This window comes from Xiphophorus hellerii, chromosome 16 (assembly GCF_003331165.1).
Source record: "Xiphophorus hellerii strain 12219 chromosome 16, Xiphophorus_hellerii-4.1, whole genome shotgun sequence".
NCBI lineage: Eukaryota > Metazoa > Chordata > Actinopteri > Cyprinodontiformes > Poeciliidae > Xiphophorus > Xiphophorus hellerii.
The window spans coordinates 8325418-8343574 of NC_045687.1; the positions used below are offsets into that span (position 1 = coordinate 8325418).

The 18157-nt window shown below is 36.8% G+C and overlaps 2 protein-coding genes and 1 non-coding gene across 6 annotated transcripts in view; 1 reads left to right on the forward strand and 2 right to left on the reverse strand.

The window, feature by feature from the left end:
- The window catches only part of axin1 (axin 1), a 32437-nt gene extending 23157 nt beyond the window's left edge, over positions 1 to 9280 (reverse strand). Inside the window, exons 1-2 of one of the 2 annotated variants that reach the window (XM_032587924.1) lie at positions 8604 to 9280; positions 3506 to 3691 (exon numbers count right to left, since the gene is read on the reverse strand). The gene's annotated coding sequence lies outside the window, so the exon portion shown is untranslated. Of the gene's footprint in view, positions 1 to 1096; positions 3475 to 3505; positions 3692 to 8603 lie in introns of those variants that run through there. The other variant, XM_032587925.1, reaches the window with a different exon arrangement.
- Positions 9281 to 12262: 2982 nt separating this feature from the next.
- On the forward strand, positions 12263 to 12334 carry trnat-cgu (transfer RNA threonine (anticodon CGU)). The gene has a single exon. It is a non-coding gene; the product is annotated as a tRNA-Thr (tRNA).
- A 1491-nt stretch (positions 12335 to 13825) lies between these two features.
- Positions 13826 to 17430, reverse strand: pla2g10 (phospholipase A2 group X). 3 transcript variants are annotated; one of them, XM_032586364.1, is made up of 5 exons: positions 17308 to 17430; positions 16592 to 16760; positions 15891 to 15997; positions 15320 to 15474; positions 13826 to 14370 (listed from the first exon to the last, which is right to left on the reverse strand). In XM_032586364.1, the coding sequence occupies exons 1-4, from the start codon at positions 17339 to 17341 to the stop codon at positions 15326 to 15328; spliced, it is 459 nt and encodes a 152-aa protein (XP_032442255.1). In that variant the 5' UTR covers positions 17342 to 17430; the 3' UTR covers positions 13826 to 14370; positions 15320 to 15325. The 3 variants fall into 3 exon arrangements, with proteins under 3 accessions (XP_032442255.1, XP_032442254.1, XP_032442253.1); XM_032586363.1 differs by having other exon boundaries at positions 13826 to 14373; XM_032586362.1 differs by lacking the exon at positions 13826 to 14370 and having other exon boundaries at positions 15258 to 15474.
- Between the last annotated feature and the right edge of the window lie 727 nt (positions 17431 to 18157).

Below are 18157 nucleotides of genomic sequence, written 5' to 3' on the forward strand. Positions count from 1 at the left end.
AGATATGGCTTCTGTATTTAATTTAAGGTTTAATGTAGCCACAGCTGACTGGATAAATTCACATATCCGTGCCAAAGCCAGTATTTATTTATTTTTTGACAGTTTGCTGGCAGATCCAAATCCTAGTAAAAAACGGAAAAAAGAAAAAAAAAAAACTTGACATTTAACCTTGTCTTCATCTTACATTTTCTGTGTAAATTACTTCTCTATTTATAGCTCGGGGCACTTGTTGACTCAAATTGGACTAAAAATGATGATTATTTGGATTTCATAAAAAGGCTGGCACCCACACTCTCTCACTGTGATTATATGAGAAGTATTTCTTTCTAGGTTGCCAGTACCCTTCCCTTTAGGGCACGCCCACTCTCTGTCTAATTCAATGCATACACAAATCATTTATCCTGATTGAACAAAAGACAAAACCGGCTGTTCTGTAATCAAATGCTGCCCAGTGCTGAAGTGTGAGCGGCACGTGCACCGTGCGTGCGGCCAGATGTGCAGGAATAACCAATCCCAATGTGCGGGGGATGACAGCTGGAGGTAAATGGTGACGGATCCATCACCTCTGATCGCACCCCTCTCTACCTGCGAGGCTCAAGCACTAGGGTTACAGTGGCTGCGATTGCAGATGCATGTGTGCATTTAAGGCGATCACGGGGAAATGTCATTTTGCTCTGCAACTGTATCTTGAGGTGAGCCTCTCATCACGTTCACGTCTTGGCGTCTCCTGAATGAGCAGGAACAGCAGCGGAGAGTGGGGGAGGGGAGCCAGAAACAAACTCCATACATACACAGAGAGAGAGAGAGTGAGTGAGTGAGAGAGAGATAGAGAGAGAGACCCAGGCCTTTCAGCAGCCCACCGACAAGTGCAACAACTTTGTCACACTATTAATATCCGCGCCGTGGCCGCCAAACTCAACGCGCTACAAGCCGCCCGCAACTGTTCCCCCCCCCGCACAGCGGGTATCCCACACCGATTTCTGAACAGGTTTATAACACAAGCTGCAAAGCGATGGGTCTATTTCCACCGAGTACCGCAATTTCCAATTTCTAAGCGGAGGACAGAGAGAAGAGACAAAAGTGACAGATACTTAACCGGTGGAGATCCTCCGGCCGCTTCGGTGCGCATCGGGCAGCTGGAGCGACACCAGTTTCTGCCCGCGGTGTCATGGTTAGGACGCGCAGGACTTTACCAACAACAAAGAGGACAGTCCGCTCTCCTCTCCGTGGCTGTCTCTCATGTCTGTGCGGAGCTGAGGCTGCACAGCAGAGCATGCACAGCGCCTCGCCTGTTCACTGCACAAACTGCCTCTGAAATGTTCTGCTACATGTGGCACACTTATTTCCCCCCTTTTCTTTCACTCTCTGGCTTTTAGTGTTAAAACTAGCATTTCTACATGAATAGAGAACACAATCAAAAGTACAAGAAAAGCTGTTATAAACTAATTTTCAAATATTATTAAAATACCATTTACAAGTGAAAATGTTGTGAATCAAACTGTAAGTATTAAAATGTAACTTTTTGTCTCTCCTTTAAAGACAAAAAGAGCACACAGAGCTTAGTTTTAGTTCAAACTAAATTTTTCGTAAAATGCAACAAAAATACATAGTCTTTGTCAGAGTTCCCTCATAACTTTCTAACTCTGAAGATTGTAATCTATAATGGTACATGCAGGTATGTTGGAAAAGTCCTAAAAAGGTTGAATGCCAGAATAAATCAGCATTAAAAGAATTGTTAACAATCTCAAGCCCATGTATGTAGGCAAAAGGTCAGGATGGCTGGAACATTTTTAACCTGAACAGTTTATGAACCTAAGCTATAAAGCCTATAAAAGGTTATAACCACTTAACACAAAAATAGCTCAATTAAAAAAAGAGACATTCAACGAATGACATATAACCTTTTTTGTGATCAGAATAAATTAATCTCAGGCTGAGGGGATCAGTAATCTGTGGGGTCTGAGTGATAACTGGCATCAAAAATTGTCTGTATTGTAATGCAATTTGAATTAGCTGAATTACCTAGTTTGATCTGAATCTGACTTAGATCATGTTGACTTTATGATTATATTTTTTCAGACATATCATACATTTGAATATGTCTGAATTAAATTTGGATCTATTTTGATTCTATCACAGCCATTTGCCTTGTTAAGTGACTTTTGCTGTTAAAACTACAAATGGCCAAACAGGTTGGACAGCAATTTGTTTCAAACTGCTGGACAGTGTGGACAGCAGTTTGAATGAACATTCAAGGTGTTCATTCAAGCCACGACCTGCATGAGATAACTTCACCGATTACATCTTTCAAAGGTGCCTTGATCCCTTCAATCTCCTTTCCTGTTACGTGCTGCAATCAAGCTCCCTTTGTCAAAGTTTTTTCAACAAGGAAATGTAAATCTAGAGATTCAAAAAGACTAATCTAATAGACAATTTGCTTTCATTTCAATTTGCAACGTGTGCTGGATCAATAATAGAGAAGGTTGCAGAAAACAAATCACAAGTTTTCTAAATGACCATCTCAAATGCAAACAATATAAAACCCTACACTGCTATTAATGTATTAAAAACATCAAAGCAAAGCAGAGCTGTTTCTTTTTCCAGCTCGCATTTTCCACAAAAAATGACATATTCTAAAAACATTTCCTATACATGTTGTGTTGTAGTCTTAAAACAACACTAAGTAGTGACAAATTTTTATCCACTTTATGTCATTTGAAATAGATATTTGCACACTTGAAAGAGAAAGAATCACACAACACTACAATAACTGGTTTACATGAGAACCAGCTTAAGGCACAATTTGAATGACTGTTTCAGTTCCACAGTAGGTTTTAAAATATTGCCCGGCTTTTTAGATGCACTTGTCATTACTGCGATGACTTTATAATACAAAGACAAGAAGAGCAAATGCAGGATTAGAAGGCTGTTTCTGTTCTTTGATATCAGGCAGGCACCAAGCAGTCAAATCGTTTTACTGAATCCAACATGAAAGGCTGATGAAACATCACAAAACCATGAAAACATCTCAGATCACATTATTCAGTGGAACGACTTAAAAAGAGCAGCGTGAACAGGAGTCCACATTTCACACTCCATCTCCTCACATCAACTGCAATGCCTGCTCACACCTGGAAACATGTTACAGTGTGAGCTGTGCACAGGATTTTAAATATTTATACAAGCAATAGGAATCATGAAAAGTATCCTATTGTTACAGCTTCCTCCAGGCTAAACACACACACACCACATTTTCACCTATTGCAACACGACAGCCATCTGACTGGTACTAAACTACATCATTTAAGAAAGGAAATAAGGCAAATAATCTCAAGAGTCAATCTGTGCAGCACCGAGTCAACTTTAAAGAACTTTATCTCAAAAGAAACAAAAGATAAATCTTTTACCCGTACGACTCAGTGTGGTTCTTTGTGTGTTTGTAGTTTGATTAAATGTTCCTACAATGACAATAGAGAAAATTCTGATTTGAGTGTAAATGTTTTACCTTGTGTTTGATTGTCATCCTCATGCTTCCTCCAGGTCTGAATCCTATCATTGTCGATTCCATTGTAAGCTTATTTAATGCATTATCCTGCAATAATAAGAAAGCCAGTCTAATTTCCCACAAAACGAACAAACTGACTGGAGTAGAATATTGCTGTGTGAGTCTATCTGTGCCGTCCAATTCTTCCTGAAAGATAAAAAACAAAAATTCAGTGTACACAAGCCAATGTTAAATGTTTCCATGGTACTTAGAGCATGACTATTACCTCTTAATGTTTCACACAAAAAAGGTGATAAAGTAGGTTGCTGCCCCCTGCTGATATAAAGCTTCACTAACAGAGTTTCTTAAACATATATACGGATTAAATTCTTCACTGCATTTACAGTAGATGTAAGTAAGTGCAAAAAAGAAAGTCATTTTCTGAGGATATCTGTTGAACTTCACACTTCTACAGTTCCCAAGTTATTTTATGGCTGTCATTTTTTTCTACCATGCAAGGGAAAATATTCATAGTTTATTATATTTGGTTACACTTTCAATGCCAATTATGACATCTAATGAAAGCTACTAAACATATTACATATGATTGGAGCATACCTGTAAGTATACATATCCATGACTTGTGTAACTTTACTGAATAATGCACACTTGTCATAATTATTTCAAAGTATTTCAAACACCAGAAAACCAAGAGACCTATGGTATGGTGAAGAGCTCCCCTAAGTGTAATTTTAGCACCTAATTCACAGATTATTCGATCTTTTTTTTTTTTTTGCTTGTTTGTAAATTGAATTCCAATTACCACAAATCACTAACTTCCTCCAGCAAATGACTGAGAACATGCAAACGATGCCAAATGGCCCCCGCTGAGACGGAAGGATGCAGAGAAGAATGAAAGTGCTTGCAGCTGTCGGAAATGAGGATTAAAAAGTCATCTATTGGGAAGTGCGGAAATTGATTGGGATATAATTGCACATCTACAAGAGCAAAAGAAAGATTCAACCAAACTAAAAGTAATATATGCAAATGTTAACGGGGAGCCGACACACAAAGAAAGTAAAAGCATCACAAAGATCAAGAGGTCAAGTACAAAAAAAGCATCTGTATAAGTCACTTTAACCTCCTTGGCCGCAAGCACCAACTCTATAGAATTTGTTAAAAACAGTCATTACATAAAATGGATCACTGATCAAATATCCTCAAATTAAAGACTGGACTTTTCTATAACTTCAGAGTTAGAATATGCTGTTGCAGACAAAGATTACTTAAAAAAAGATCATCACGTGTCAAAAGCGACATTGAATTTCAAGCAAGATATATGAATTTAACATTCCTGCACTTTTTTTATTTATTGAGAGTTGAGATCAAATCTTTACCATTAAATAAATTACACAGCACTTGTTATCTGTTTTGTTGTTATTAATGCAATTAGACACATAATTACATAAAGCAGCAAAGGTGCAATAAAGTCAAAACTTTACAGTACATAACAACACTGAACAGTATTTTAAATAATTTTAGGACGACATTGAAAAAATTGTTTCTATGTTGTGATGAACTGCAAAGAATAATTTTGGATTATGAGAATAAACAAGCAAAAACTAAATGAACACAAGAAAACAGACACACAAACGAAAATAAAAACTCAAGAAGTTTCCAAGCAGATTCTGGTCGTTCTGCTCCTTCCTTGTGCAGTTTTGGTAATTTTCAGCACAGAGTAGCAGTCATTTACTACATTTTCTGCCAATCATGCATGAATTTGTACCTGCCCTGGGGATGTTTTGCAGCTGATTTGAAAACCAATTAGAGTAGTTTTTAACCACCTCACTTCTAAAACCCATGATGATATGCTTAATTATGTGTGCAGCTGCCAAACCATTATTTTTTACATCTAAACAAATGATGTCTCAGAGAGTAAATATGGACAGAAACTTGTGAAAACATAAATATTATACTTTAAATTGGGCGATACAATAATTGTTCCACCTTTATTTAAACATCACACATCTTCAAGGTGGGATTCTAGTGCCATATTCAGAATAAGTACAGGTCTGGGGCTGTTCATGTGTTGCAGGACAAGAATAATGTGCAACCATGAAGCACTATTAAGGGCATCAAAAGGATATAATCTAGTTTGATACTGATATGGTGTTTTACGTGTTTCTAAATCTGCTGAGAGTGTATCTGAGTATTTTCATGAGGCAAATTTCTGTTACATTGTGAATGCAATCAGGCATGTTAAAACCATAATGTCATATTTAGTTGCATTTTTATCAGCCATAAAAAGACTAAGTTGTTTTGCAAAACCTAAAATGAGATTGTCTGTCAGAAGTGCTGTTAATTCTCTTCAGAAGCCCGTCTTTCGTCTTTCTTGGCAAGTTGTATTCAAAGCAAACCAAGGGGTAAGGATCTTCCTTTGTGGGCATTTTGTTGATTAAAACCTTGTTTCCACTAAGCAGTAAGGCACAGGTCGGTGCATCAATCAATAAACTTTCTTGTGTTTTATGCTAATAGTGCCACTTTAAGTGTACTGTACAATTGTCCTTTGGACCCACAACTAAAGGGGGCCCAGTAAAGATATTGGATAAGAAAATATAGCTTGCCAAGCCACACTGTCCCATGTTGTACTTCTTAGTGGAAATAACGCAAAAGTGATAGAAACAAATAGGCAAGGTTTTCCCCAGTTGCTTCAAATTTAGGTACTTCAGATATTTTGCCTTGATTCTGCTAGTACAGATGAAAAGTCAACTACTAATCACAGAATAATCCCATTTTATTTTGGGTGTGTGTTCAACCCATTAGCTACCTTTAGGACAAATTAGTCTTCAGTCGGTCATAGGCACACAAATAGAGCTTTTCAAGAACATGTGAGTGAGCCCAACTGATTACTAAAACTTACAAAATCAGAAAATTTAGTTAAACTGAAAACCAACTATTTCAAAAATACAATTTGATATGTTATTATCACCAAAACAAACCCCTTTACTTCCATTATTACTCAGGAGATTGTGCCCACAATCAATCTAACAGACACATTCAATGTGGATTTTGGTTTTTTCTGCTTTTATAATCTTCCTATTTACAAGAGTTGACGATCCAGAACTACAATCAGTGGAAATTTCCTGAAACTAATTTAAGCTGTATCGGATACATGATATTAGATAATTAGACTACATTAAAAAGTAATCTCTATTGACTGGAAATGAGGCCTTAAAGAATGTGGCCCATAGGAAGGTCATGGCATCGAACGTAATTAGTGAAAGTCTCTGTTTCTCTTTGAGACATTTAACTGCAACAGAAAGGCCTATTCATTCTTAAATTCAAAACTTTATGTATTGTAAGTCTTCTGTGTATTAACTTAAGCATTTTGAGCATTGGTATTTTTAAAAACTCCTAAAAACTTCTGTTAATTCTTTTGAATGGTGTCAGGTCTAAATACCTATTAGAGACAATTTAAACAAATACAGGAAAGACAAGAGAGTTAGATTCTGTTATACTCGCGAGGAGAGCAGACAGAGATGTGCTTTTAGTCACAAATCTCCAACCACTCTGCCACACATCTGTCTGTTCCTCTCTTTTATTGATCTTTAGGAAACCCTGCCACACGGGGCGCTGCAACTCTAAAAGGGTGGAGTCAAAGCATTCATCACATGGTTGCAGCGCTAAATAACATTCACTTCTAGACACATGTTATCTATATTCTAAATCTTTCTTTCTCCAGGCACGGTGTTGAATAAGGCACGTTTGCATAGCTTCAAAGCAACGGCTTTGTATCACAAAAAAGCACAGAGCAGAGTTTATTGTCAGGCATGTAAAACTCTGCTGGGAGCATTTAACACCTCTGTCTTGTAGGAAGTCCTGCAAGGCAACAGCTGCTGAGAGTAGCTGTCACCTCTATTTCCCAGGGAAGTCTCAGGATAGAATCAAAGTTATTTAACACACAGAAACATTATCTAAAATGTAACTACAAAGCTACATGCTACAACAAATATTTGATAATTACTAATACAATTTTCCTAACAAATGGTTTGTCGATCATTTGTACAAATACTATAGAACTCGTTTGCTGACCAACAAACAATTTATGTCTTCCTATGTAGTAAAAAAAAAAAGGTTTCCTTCCAAAGTTTATTATAATAAAGTGTTCCCACGCTCTCAAATATCTAACTATAGTGAAGGACTACCAGAAGACAACTTCATGTCTCCCAGTTCAGTCCATTCAGGGCTCTTTTGTTCCACCTGTCACTGTGGATTTAGATTTTCTTGTAGATTTTGGGTGAATTGAGCTTATCTCAGCTGAAGACTCATTGATGAACAAAAGCCCATAAAAACAGTTTAAGAAACGCTCTTTTTCTATGCTTTCACAGCAGAGCTCTAATTTCTTTAACTAGCTTTCTTCAAAATCAATAAGTGAAATTATGTCTTCTGCAAAGCACTTTTAACTGAAAATTGCAAAACGTGCAAGGTTCAGCTGCAAACACTAAAAGTAGCTGAACCAGTTACCAAAATGATTGAGACATTAAGGTTTTATAAAACTATGTCATGCTTTTTGGACCTCTTCAGGATAGTTGGAGATTCTGAAAATGACCCAAATATTAATATCAATAGACTTTCAGAAAATGTATTCTGGAGTCCCGTTGCTGTCCTTTGTCCAGACTGAATAGATCATGCCTAACAAGTCTCGGAGTGTGTTAGACACAGAGGATTTAGCAATTTGAAGACTTTGAGTTTGTTCATGCTGAATATCATGCTTGTTCTGGTGTACCTGCATTCACAAAAAGGGAAAATGCCTAATTAAAAGGCCTACATTTCTAATGGTGCTATATGGTGGTTTATGCTAAGATGTACGACAAATAATGAATTGCTTGAAATCTGTCAGGTTTATGATAAATTCAAATCTTCACATACATTATTAGTTGTCTGTTTACAAGATATATATTCACTGGTCAAATCAAATGAAGCAATTTGTTACCACAAGAGGAAGAATGCAACCAAACAACACAGCACTGACATAAAAAAGCGTTACCAGACACAATAGACCGATGCACTAAACAATGGAACGTTACGGTTTTCATCCCTGCAAAAGCAGTCATCATACCTGCTGATGTACCACACTGTGTTCTTCGTGGTTCTGATGAGCTGAACCACAGACAACTCCCACCACCTCTTTACTGATCGGATACAGTCCTTCGTAGTCTGCAGTGAAGACTGACGCCATCTTTAATCACAACAGAGTCCATCTGTCGATGGTTGTTCTCTTTCTATCCTCTCTGTCTCTGTTCCAGTCTCTCTGTTCCAGCCCTCCGTTTGTTGTGGGGGGTTCTAATTTTCCATCCAACATCAAACCAGCATATCGACGGGCTCATGGGCCGCCCAGCAGGGGGGCGGCTTGAACATGCTGGACTGGCTGTTGTCTTTTTCCAAGCAGCAGATTAAGCAACCACATTTATTTTTCACAGTATTTCTTGGGTATCCCACAACAACAAAAAAAGGAAGAAAAATCAGCTTTTTGGCCCTTGACTTCAACAAGTCTGGGTTTAAAAAGTCACCAATGATTTTCCCTGTTTTTCCAGATTGTATATTTTCCTAAAATGTGACAGATTGGATTTTAAACTCTTTTTAAAAGAAAACTTTGTCCCTCATAAATCACAATCATTTGAACTACTTTTTAAATGTCCAAGTCTACTGTATGGAAAAAAGTCAACTTAAATAAAACTCAAATGGTGCTCTTTTTAAGAAAACAAAATTCAAACATAAGTCAGTCCAGTTGAAGCATTTACATTTTCTCTTAATTCTGTTTAGTTCTTAATGCAAACAAAAATGATTATAGTAATTATTTCCATCAACAAAACCCATTAAGTCATCAATAACAGGAGCCAGTTGCCTTCACCTTGCTCTCACGTTGTGTTGCTTTCCCGGTTTTGTTTCTATGGTCCGCATTGAATGGTTTGCCACTGTGTTTGTCACTGTAATCTTTCTCTTGTTCATAAAGCTGCCCAAGACCATTGCTGAGGGACAGGCATCTTTACTTTAGATTACAGCTCAAGTTGTAGAACCCTTCAGGAGAAAACGAGGACCAGATGCTTGCCAGCGCAAAGTTGTAGCTATGGTAACTGAATCAAGCATGAGGACATCACCAAATTTCTAAGCAAAAAAGAGAGAATTGTCAGTTAGGCAGAGCTGACACAAATTAGGCTAAATCTGAAGAACACAGAAACTGAATACATCATAAAATTCCAGATTTTAAAAGCTTTATTTATCTACTCAGTGAAGTTGTGAAATCAGCCCTGTTAAATGGATTAACCCAAAAAACAGGAGCAAGATGGGCATCAAGAAAAAATTTGGAAAGAGGGGGAGAAATTATATTCTCTTTGTATTGCAGCTTCATCAGCTGCTCACCTTTCAGTTAGATTTCACACTTACACATCGAGTTGTGACCGGGGTCATAGACAGAATGCTGCTCCTTACAATGACCAGTTTTCTCTGCAAGCTGCACCAGCACAGACCTGTGGTGCCAGGGGACGGCCATGCCTAACAGAACTGTGCTACATTTATGTATATTTTATTTCTAGCTCTCAAATTTTAACCAATATAAAAAAATAAATTCTGGAATCATTACTTTGATGAAAAAATAAACACATCTTTCTTGATGTTTTGCAAACTCTCACACCAGAATTCTGAGCAAACAAATCAATATGCCCACTCAGTCATATAATGTGCATTATTACTCTTTGATTATGCTGAAGGACACAACTGTTAAATTTGCCTAATCCAATACAATTTTCAGGGTAATGTAGTGGAAACCATGTCTCTATTATCTCTCCTGTATTCAGAGTACATGAGATTTTTTGACATTTAGTCACATAAAAACCAAAATCCTAAATATATTTTAATGGTTATTTTTGTGTGCACAAATTAGTGCGTAACTGTGAAGTTGAAGCCAGAGAGAAGCGGAGTTTTGTAATTGTGGAATTCTTTTTCAGTCTTTCACAAACACAAGACAACAGTTACACCTTTTCAAACTCTTAAGTATAAGTAGACAAATTGTATTGTTTCAATCACACTTTACAAGCTCCCAGTTTAGTCTTTGAGGCATACCCAATCTACTTTTAAAACAAGGCTTAAACCTTTCCTCTTTGATCAAGCTTATAGTTAAAATAGCTATGTTTGCCTTTTGAAATCAAAATCTGAGTGTTTCTATCAAGTAAGAATTACAAACTAATCTACAAAAAAATGCTAGAAAAATACAGGCATTCCTGTGTAAAAAAAAATAAAAAATCAATGTACTAAAACCAAAACAAATATTCTTACAGATCCTGGAGTACAAATTCCCATGCAGCAGACTCGGGAAGAATGGTTTAACAACAACAAAATGATAAATAATTAAACAGACTGCTACAGAAATACTTCTTATTCTCAGAGGGAGTGAGTTGCTCAATGTTTCTTGCATGAAGAATAATGCCCCAAATGCATGGGATTTCTGACAAGATTCCTTAGGTTACAGAACTCCATTGTCATGAGCAAGTCACAATATAAAGGACACTGCAAAGGCCTCCAGCAATTTAAAACCAGTTTTCGTCAAGTATAAGGATACGCTTTTCATAATCTGGCCTTGGCATGGTTGTGTTTTACAACAAGACATAACAATTTGGGTAATAGAACAATGTGTAACTTAATAAACTTTAACACAATCTCAAAATTATTTAGATGTTTTAAATCATTGTAGAGTCAATTCAAATGACGTAGAGCTGCTTTTGATTTTGCAGCTGTTTTTTTGCATTTTCTACCAAATTGTTATTTGGTAGAAAATAACAATTTTCTACAAACAGGTTAAGGTAAAAACTCCAATTCTCCATAGACAAAACAGGTCTCATTGATTTTTTTTCCCATATTGCCTCTGGGATATCTGGTACCACACACCCACCCACGCACACACACACACACCCACACCCACACACACACACACCCCCACACACACACACACACTCACAAACTGCACAATAAAACATTCATCTCTGTTTTGCAAAAAAATAACAGAGAATCAAAAAACTTCCAAAAAACCAGATGATTCTCCTGCTTCATATATATATATATACAGTACGTGTGTCCAAACTTTTGGTCTGTACTGTATATATATATATATATATATATATATATATATAAATATATGGATGGGCATCTTGGCAGACAGTTTATCTGATTAATGCACTCCACCTGCTATTAGTGTGAAGAGTCATATTTGAGTAGCTTCACTGTTGTGCAATACGTTTTTTTCCTTTCACTGAAGAGAGTTAAAATGAAAATTGACATAAACCCTACTTCATGGTTCCTTCAAAAACATTTATAGTTGGAAATTGTTTTAAACTCTAAATACGCTACGTCAAAAATTCCCGCAGTAGAAATAAAACTTTCTTTCGGCCTCACTTTCAACAGAAGAAATAAATACTCACCTTATTTGTTAGAAGCTTCTGGAAACACCACCAATGAGCTCCAACCAAAATCTGTGACGGAAGACGACAGCAGCCTCTTGTGGCCAAATCACAACAATACATTTATATTAACGCCTTTTGTCTGTAGCTCGTTTCCACCATACACATTCACATTACTGCTGTAGGCTAATGCTTTTGGATTGTTACCGTCAAACAGTGTGTCTTTCGCAGTTTTATCTCTATAGAGTATGAAACCCCAATTTACACAGCTGGATTAGGAGGGGCGTCTTTTTCTCTCAAAATGGCAAACGCGCGTCCGTGCGGCGCAGGCGCGGTGGCCAAGTGGTAAGGCGTCGGTCTCGTAAACCGAAGATCGCGGGTTCGAACCCCGTCCGTGCCTTTTGTCTGTGACTCTGGTTAAATCCAGACAAGCTAATTGTCGAAACTTTAGGAATATTCAGTGGTAGTAGTGTTACTGACGCAATGTAAAAGCAACATTACATGTCAGATTTAGTATCATAAAAATCCTCTCGTATCAGACTCAATATACTAGTGCAGTTTCCTGGGTAATTCATATCTGATGCAGTTCTATCATGTCCAATTTACTAAGGCAACTATTTTTAAAACACGTTGTGATCACAGCAGCTACTTTGACATTGGTTGCAGCATTTTCCAGAAGACTTATTTATATCCTCAACACATCACAGATAAATTCCTGCATAAACCACATGCATCGACTGTCTGTTTATTAAAATGCTACACAATTTGATTTTTCTCCACCTATTGATCATATGTCTTCTGAATGCATTCCTTCCTCACATCTTGAACTACCTATATGTTCAAGATGTACATATAGGTAGTATTGTGCAATAATGGTAGTAGACGGTATATTTCCTTTTTCCAGAAATTTTATTGGCATTTGAGAAACTGCTGCTGGTAGTTCGGCCTGAATGTAAACATGAAGCTCATCTGAGACTTCATATTTTTCTGAGCAGAATAAAAGCTGTCATTCTATATAAACATCTCAGTTGAGGAAATATTCAAAACCAAGCAAAATTAACTAAAAACCATGTATTATAATTTCTGCTTCTTTTTAGACATGTATTTGGGTTTTTTTTGTTTGTTTTTTGTATTTTTTGCAGAAAGAGTACATATTTCAATATGTAGCTTTTAGGACTTTTAGAGACAGCATTTATCTGCTAAATTTTTCCAAACACACATACCACACCCCAGTGTGATGTTAAGAGAGCAAAAGATCTCAGCCCAGTAGGAAATGACTCATCATGATCATGTTTGTATTGTTTCCTGTTTTGTTTATTGGCTCTCAGCTGCAGAGCAATACAGTGAATGAAGGAAGACTGGCGTTTCTGTCAGCTTTTTTTGATAATGTTGTAGGAAATTAGGCCAGCATTTCTTAAAACACGTAAGAGTTACTGCAAAATGAAAAACGTTTTCACTGTTTTCAAGAAATGGAGTTTACGAAAAGGAACTGAAATATTTAGTATCTTAAATTCTGCATGAAGTTACCACAGAGTGACACACAGCAAAATACACCCTACCCCCTAATTTCAGGAAAAAATTACAAACACATAAGGGCAGCAGACACGTGTTTTGAACTTTAGAGCAATTTTTGAGTATATCCATATGACTTAACCTTGATTGTATATAATGTTCTTATTTTTGGTTTAGAAATCCCTGATGATTTTCAACTCAAACGTCTGCTGTCTCTGAGATGCCAGTTAATAATTCTTTTAGCTACCACTGAAAAAGCAAATAGAAACAGTAGTTAAAATGGAACACATCACAGTTGATCGTGAAAAAACTAGGAAAATTATTGATGTTATAATAGGGGAATTTAATATTTGTATAACCAAAGACAAGAAAACAAAAGGAACTTCAAGTAACTTTATTTTTGCACTTTACAACTCTTGACTTTCTTGTACGGCAAAGGTTCAAAACAACTGAACAAGTGTTTGTAGGCTTTGACCCAAACATTCAACTTTCAGCTCTTAGCAGGATACATTACATTAACTGCTTCTCTCATTTCGGTTGAAGCTTACGGACCCAGCACTGTTTGAACAAAGAAGCTGTGTTTTCCTCACTTTACAGGGCTCTGAATAACATCTGGGCGGATTTAGATTACATTCCATGTTGATGGAAAGAACATACATAGGAAAGAGGAGTAAAAGGTTTTGACTCAAGAGTGAGAACAGTCTTCTCTTTCAAAACTAAACGAACATAAAAACTATTTCAGAAATGAAGTCAAACTCTTGCTCGGGTGTTGCGCCCTGCAGTTTGTTTGTGGATTTGGCACCATCTAGTGCTGAAGATGTAGATTTCATACACAGCAAATTAGCTGATACTTTTTTTAGGGATGTCGGAACGTCTTCAGCCTCCACTGTGGGGAAGGACTGCATGCAAGGAAGTTTTTGTGAACTTCTGAAACGAACAAAGTAAACTGTGAAAACCCAACATTCACCTGCATATTTTATAGCTCTGACAGGAAATTAGGTCATTTGGCAGCTATTCGCTTAGTCACTGGAAAACTATTGCTCAACAAACTGTGACTATGTTGTGATTTTGATAAACCCTTGAAAAGAGCAGAGCACGAAGCTCTGCCCTTTAGGCAGTAACACATAAGTGCTGATGATTATCTCACTGCAGACTTAAAGGAGCTCAGACTGTTAGCTTAGTAAATTTCATCCTGGTTTTTTTAGGCTCCATTGAAAGATATCATGTCCAAAACCCTGACAAAGCGTGTAAGGAGTGGACGTCTAGGTTGCAGCTCTTCAACATATAAAAGTAGCTTTGTGGGAAGTGGTGACCTGAAATGTAACGCTTGACCTTAAAGCCAATTGCAGAAGTTTAGTCTTTTGAGGAAGAGAAAGGCTTAATTCACCAGTGTTGGGTGGTAACTAGTTACATTTACTCAATTACATTTACTTGAGTAACTTTGGAGTGCTTTTTATTTTTATTTGAGTAATTTTATTATGAAGAATCTCTACTCTTAATTGAGTAAATTTCTGGATTCTATAACCACTGAATGAAAAGCAAATATGTTTTAATCAAATATTCACCAGACACACACCTGCAGTTTTTATTAAAGTTTCATAAGTTTTCTATTGAAAGAAACTGATTTGGAAAAATGATCTTTTGCCTAAATTTGTTATTTTCTGATACTTACATGAATTATTGTCATTCTCGTCCTTAAAATACCAAAATTTCTGCTTTAGTTAAACCCACACTCGTACACAAAGCCACTTACTTAACAAGTGTCACCATGTCTCATAAAAAGTGATGACTGTGAAAATATGATACTTTAGTCAGTTTTGGATTTATTTATTATACTATTTCATAAATAGGCACTCAATATGAAGATGCTTACACTGCTTCAGTACATGTTGCATGTTGGGTGATCGTGGCCGCACATAAAATCCGGCCATAGTGAGTATTTCTGGATGAATGGTGCTTTTCTCAAACACTTGGCTGCCTCTTTGTCACACTTGCATAAAAACTTCTCACATTTGTCCTCTAAATCCTCTGAAATGAAAAAGATAAGAGATTTATGTCATTAAAAAGATTTGCAAATAAAATCTGTGACCAAATTTGGGTCACAATTTCAGAGTTTTATTTATAAAAAAGGAAATAAAGTTGGAAACCACAAAGAATTTTCTTTTCATTTCCCAATAATGCAGTGCTTTGTTTGGTTTGTCACATAAAAACCTAAAAAAACATACATTGAAGTTTGTGGTTCAATGAGAAAAAAAAAAATCAAAGTTTATTGATACTTTCACACGGCACAGAATTTCGATGAGATAAGTCAAAAATTCTGAATACTTAATATTAGTTATGTGCTGCCTGGACAGTTCTTCTGTTACCCTTTCATAAAACCACATACTGGAAAAGTTTATGTTTTCTTCAATCCTCTGAAGGTGTATTTAAAAATATATACATACCGCACTCAGCTTCCCTGTCCTCGCAAGTCCAATGATATTTGGCCGTTTTGGTGTAGCAGCCAAGACGTTCTGCATCTCCATAACAGCAGTCATGCTTGTGGCAACACCTACAGGCGCAACATATTGAATGCATTACTTTCAAGGCTGAGCTCCGTCTGGAGCGGACTGAGCAGCAGTATACATGGGTGGCAAAGTGACACCACAGCTATTTTAAAAGCAGTCCAGGATCACCACTTTGTTTTTTCACTGCACTTACTTGGCAGTCAAACAGTTTTTAATGGGCAAGATGTCTAGTGGTGAAAATAGAAAACAAAGAGACAGTAATTAGGATTTGGGTGTGGAGTTTTAGGCCTATTTTAAAGTCCCCATCTGACCAGGCTTGTGTTGTGAAAAAGGTCATCATTCATTTGTTCCAATCCTCTGGAAGCACTTGTGGTTTAGTGGAGAAAGACGGATTCGGAAACTAGTCACACCTATTTTGGAAATCGAAGAGTTGAGCTCCACCAAGAAGAGGAAATAATGTGTACATACCGTGCCTGCGTTGAAGAGTGAAAACACAGTGATGCGTGCTGAATTATAAGCTTTGTAGCCTATAATGCATGCATAGACCTGTCTGACTATTTGAATTTTGGTAAATGTTGTCGTCAGGTGCAGAAGCGTACTATTATGTGAAAAAGATTAGAGAAAAGGATATGCCTCACCAGTCTGCTCTGTCACGGGGCCACCCCTCACCCCCCAGCCCACAGTAGCATCCATACATCATGTAAGCCAAAGCAGATCTCCCAGTGCTGCATTTGATGGCTCCTGCAAGCTCAAGTAACCCTCTTTTTGTCCGGTGGGAACTGTGTGCAGCCACAGGAGCCACAGCCACTGCAAAAAGGAATAAACAACTGAAGAGGAGGAACAAACTTCTCTATCTCTGAGAATCAAGCCATGCAGTCTAGTCTGAAAGAAATAGCTTTTTATGCATAGTGTATGAGTAAAATCTTAACAACATTTCTGATTCACACATAGAATCAAACTTACTTCACATTAAACTCTTTTGCTGACTTTAGATGTAAAATCATTCAATTCTTTTAGTTTATTCTTTGCCTGTTAATAAACATTTTAATCACTGTGTGCATCGTTCTGTTGCTACTGTAATATCCACAGAGACTCTTCTCTTTAGTAACTAGGACACACAGGACAAACCTCATTCTTATGTCTCACAAACAAGAGGTTAGACCGGGATGCTGTAAAACCTAGAAAAATACCAAAACTCACCATCTCTTCCTCTCTTCCACGAAATTAATTTGATTGCCAACACTCACTTTACAAAAATCTCACAAGATCTAGTCTAGCTTCATCTGTAGTCTTTAAATCACACTTTCAGTTGTCCTTTTGCACAAGATGTGAAACTTCAAATGAAACAGCTTACCAGAGAACAGGAGAAGTATTTGGTAAGATGTCATCACTATGTGCAAGAGGCACCTGAACTCTGCTCAGCCAGGGTTCCAGGGCTACCACCGTCTGAGTGCAGAGTGAAGGGGAAGGCTTTTTTTAGAGGCTGCTGGAATAATCTCGTGAGCATCATCATTGGACAGGGCCTAATCCAATGTTTGTGACACTAGGCTCCCCCTGCAGGAGAGGGATTGTTGTATATATTTGTATGTCTGTTGTAGGCAAAAATGTAACATTTTAAAGCAGAACCATTGGAAGTATTCTTTACTTGTATTTTTATTTTTTGTATACTGAAGTATGTTGTGGTTTGCCTTCACTGAATTACTATCGAGGAAGATAAATCACATAATCTACAAAAAAGTCAATTAATTATTAACCAAAAAGACTTTGTTTTACTTCTGCTAAAACATTCCTAGTACAGAGCTAACCAGTTAAAGTATGACACAGGAACTATGTTTATTTTATTTTTTATTTATTTATTTTATTTTGAACATGATAGAATTATAAAATTACACACATGAACAAGGAATGCAAAAGACATATTTGTGTACCACAATAATCTTAACATGCTCCAAAAGTATGTCAGGAAATATATAGTTTTTACAAATTTTAAAAGTTGAACTGTTAAATGGATGCTGATAATGAAAAAATAATGAAACATGTTCAGAAGACTCCAGCAATATAAGACGTATAGTAAAAATATTAGAAGGCAAACAACCTAATTGAATTCAAGTTAGGCCAAAGAAGATTTTACAAAAGTAAGTGCTTTGCCAAATGTTTGAAATCCTTTTTAGATTAGACTTTACGGTGTTATTTCATCTAGAATT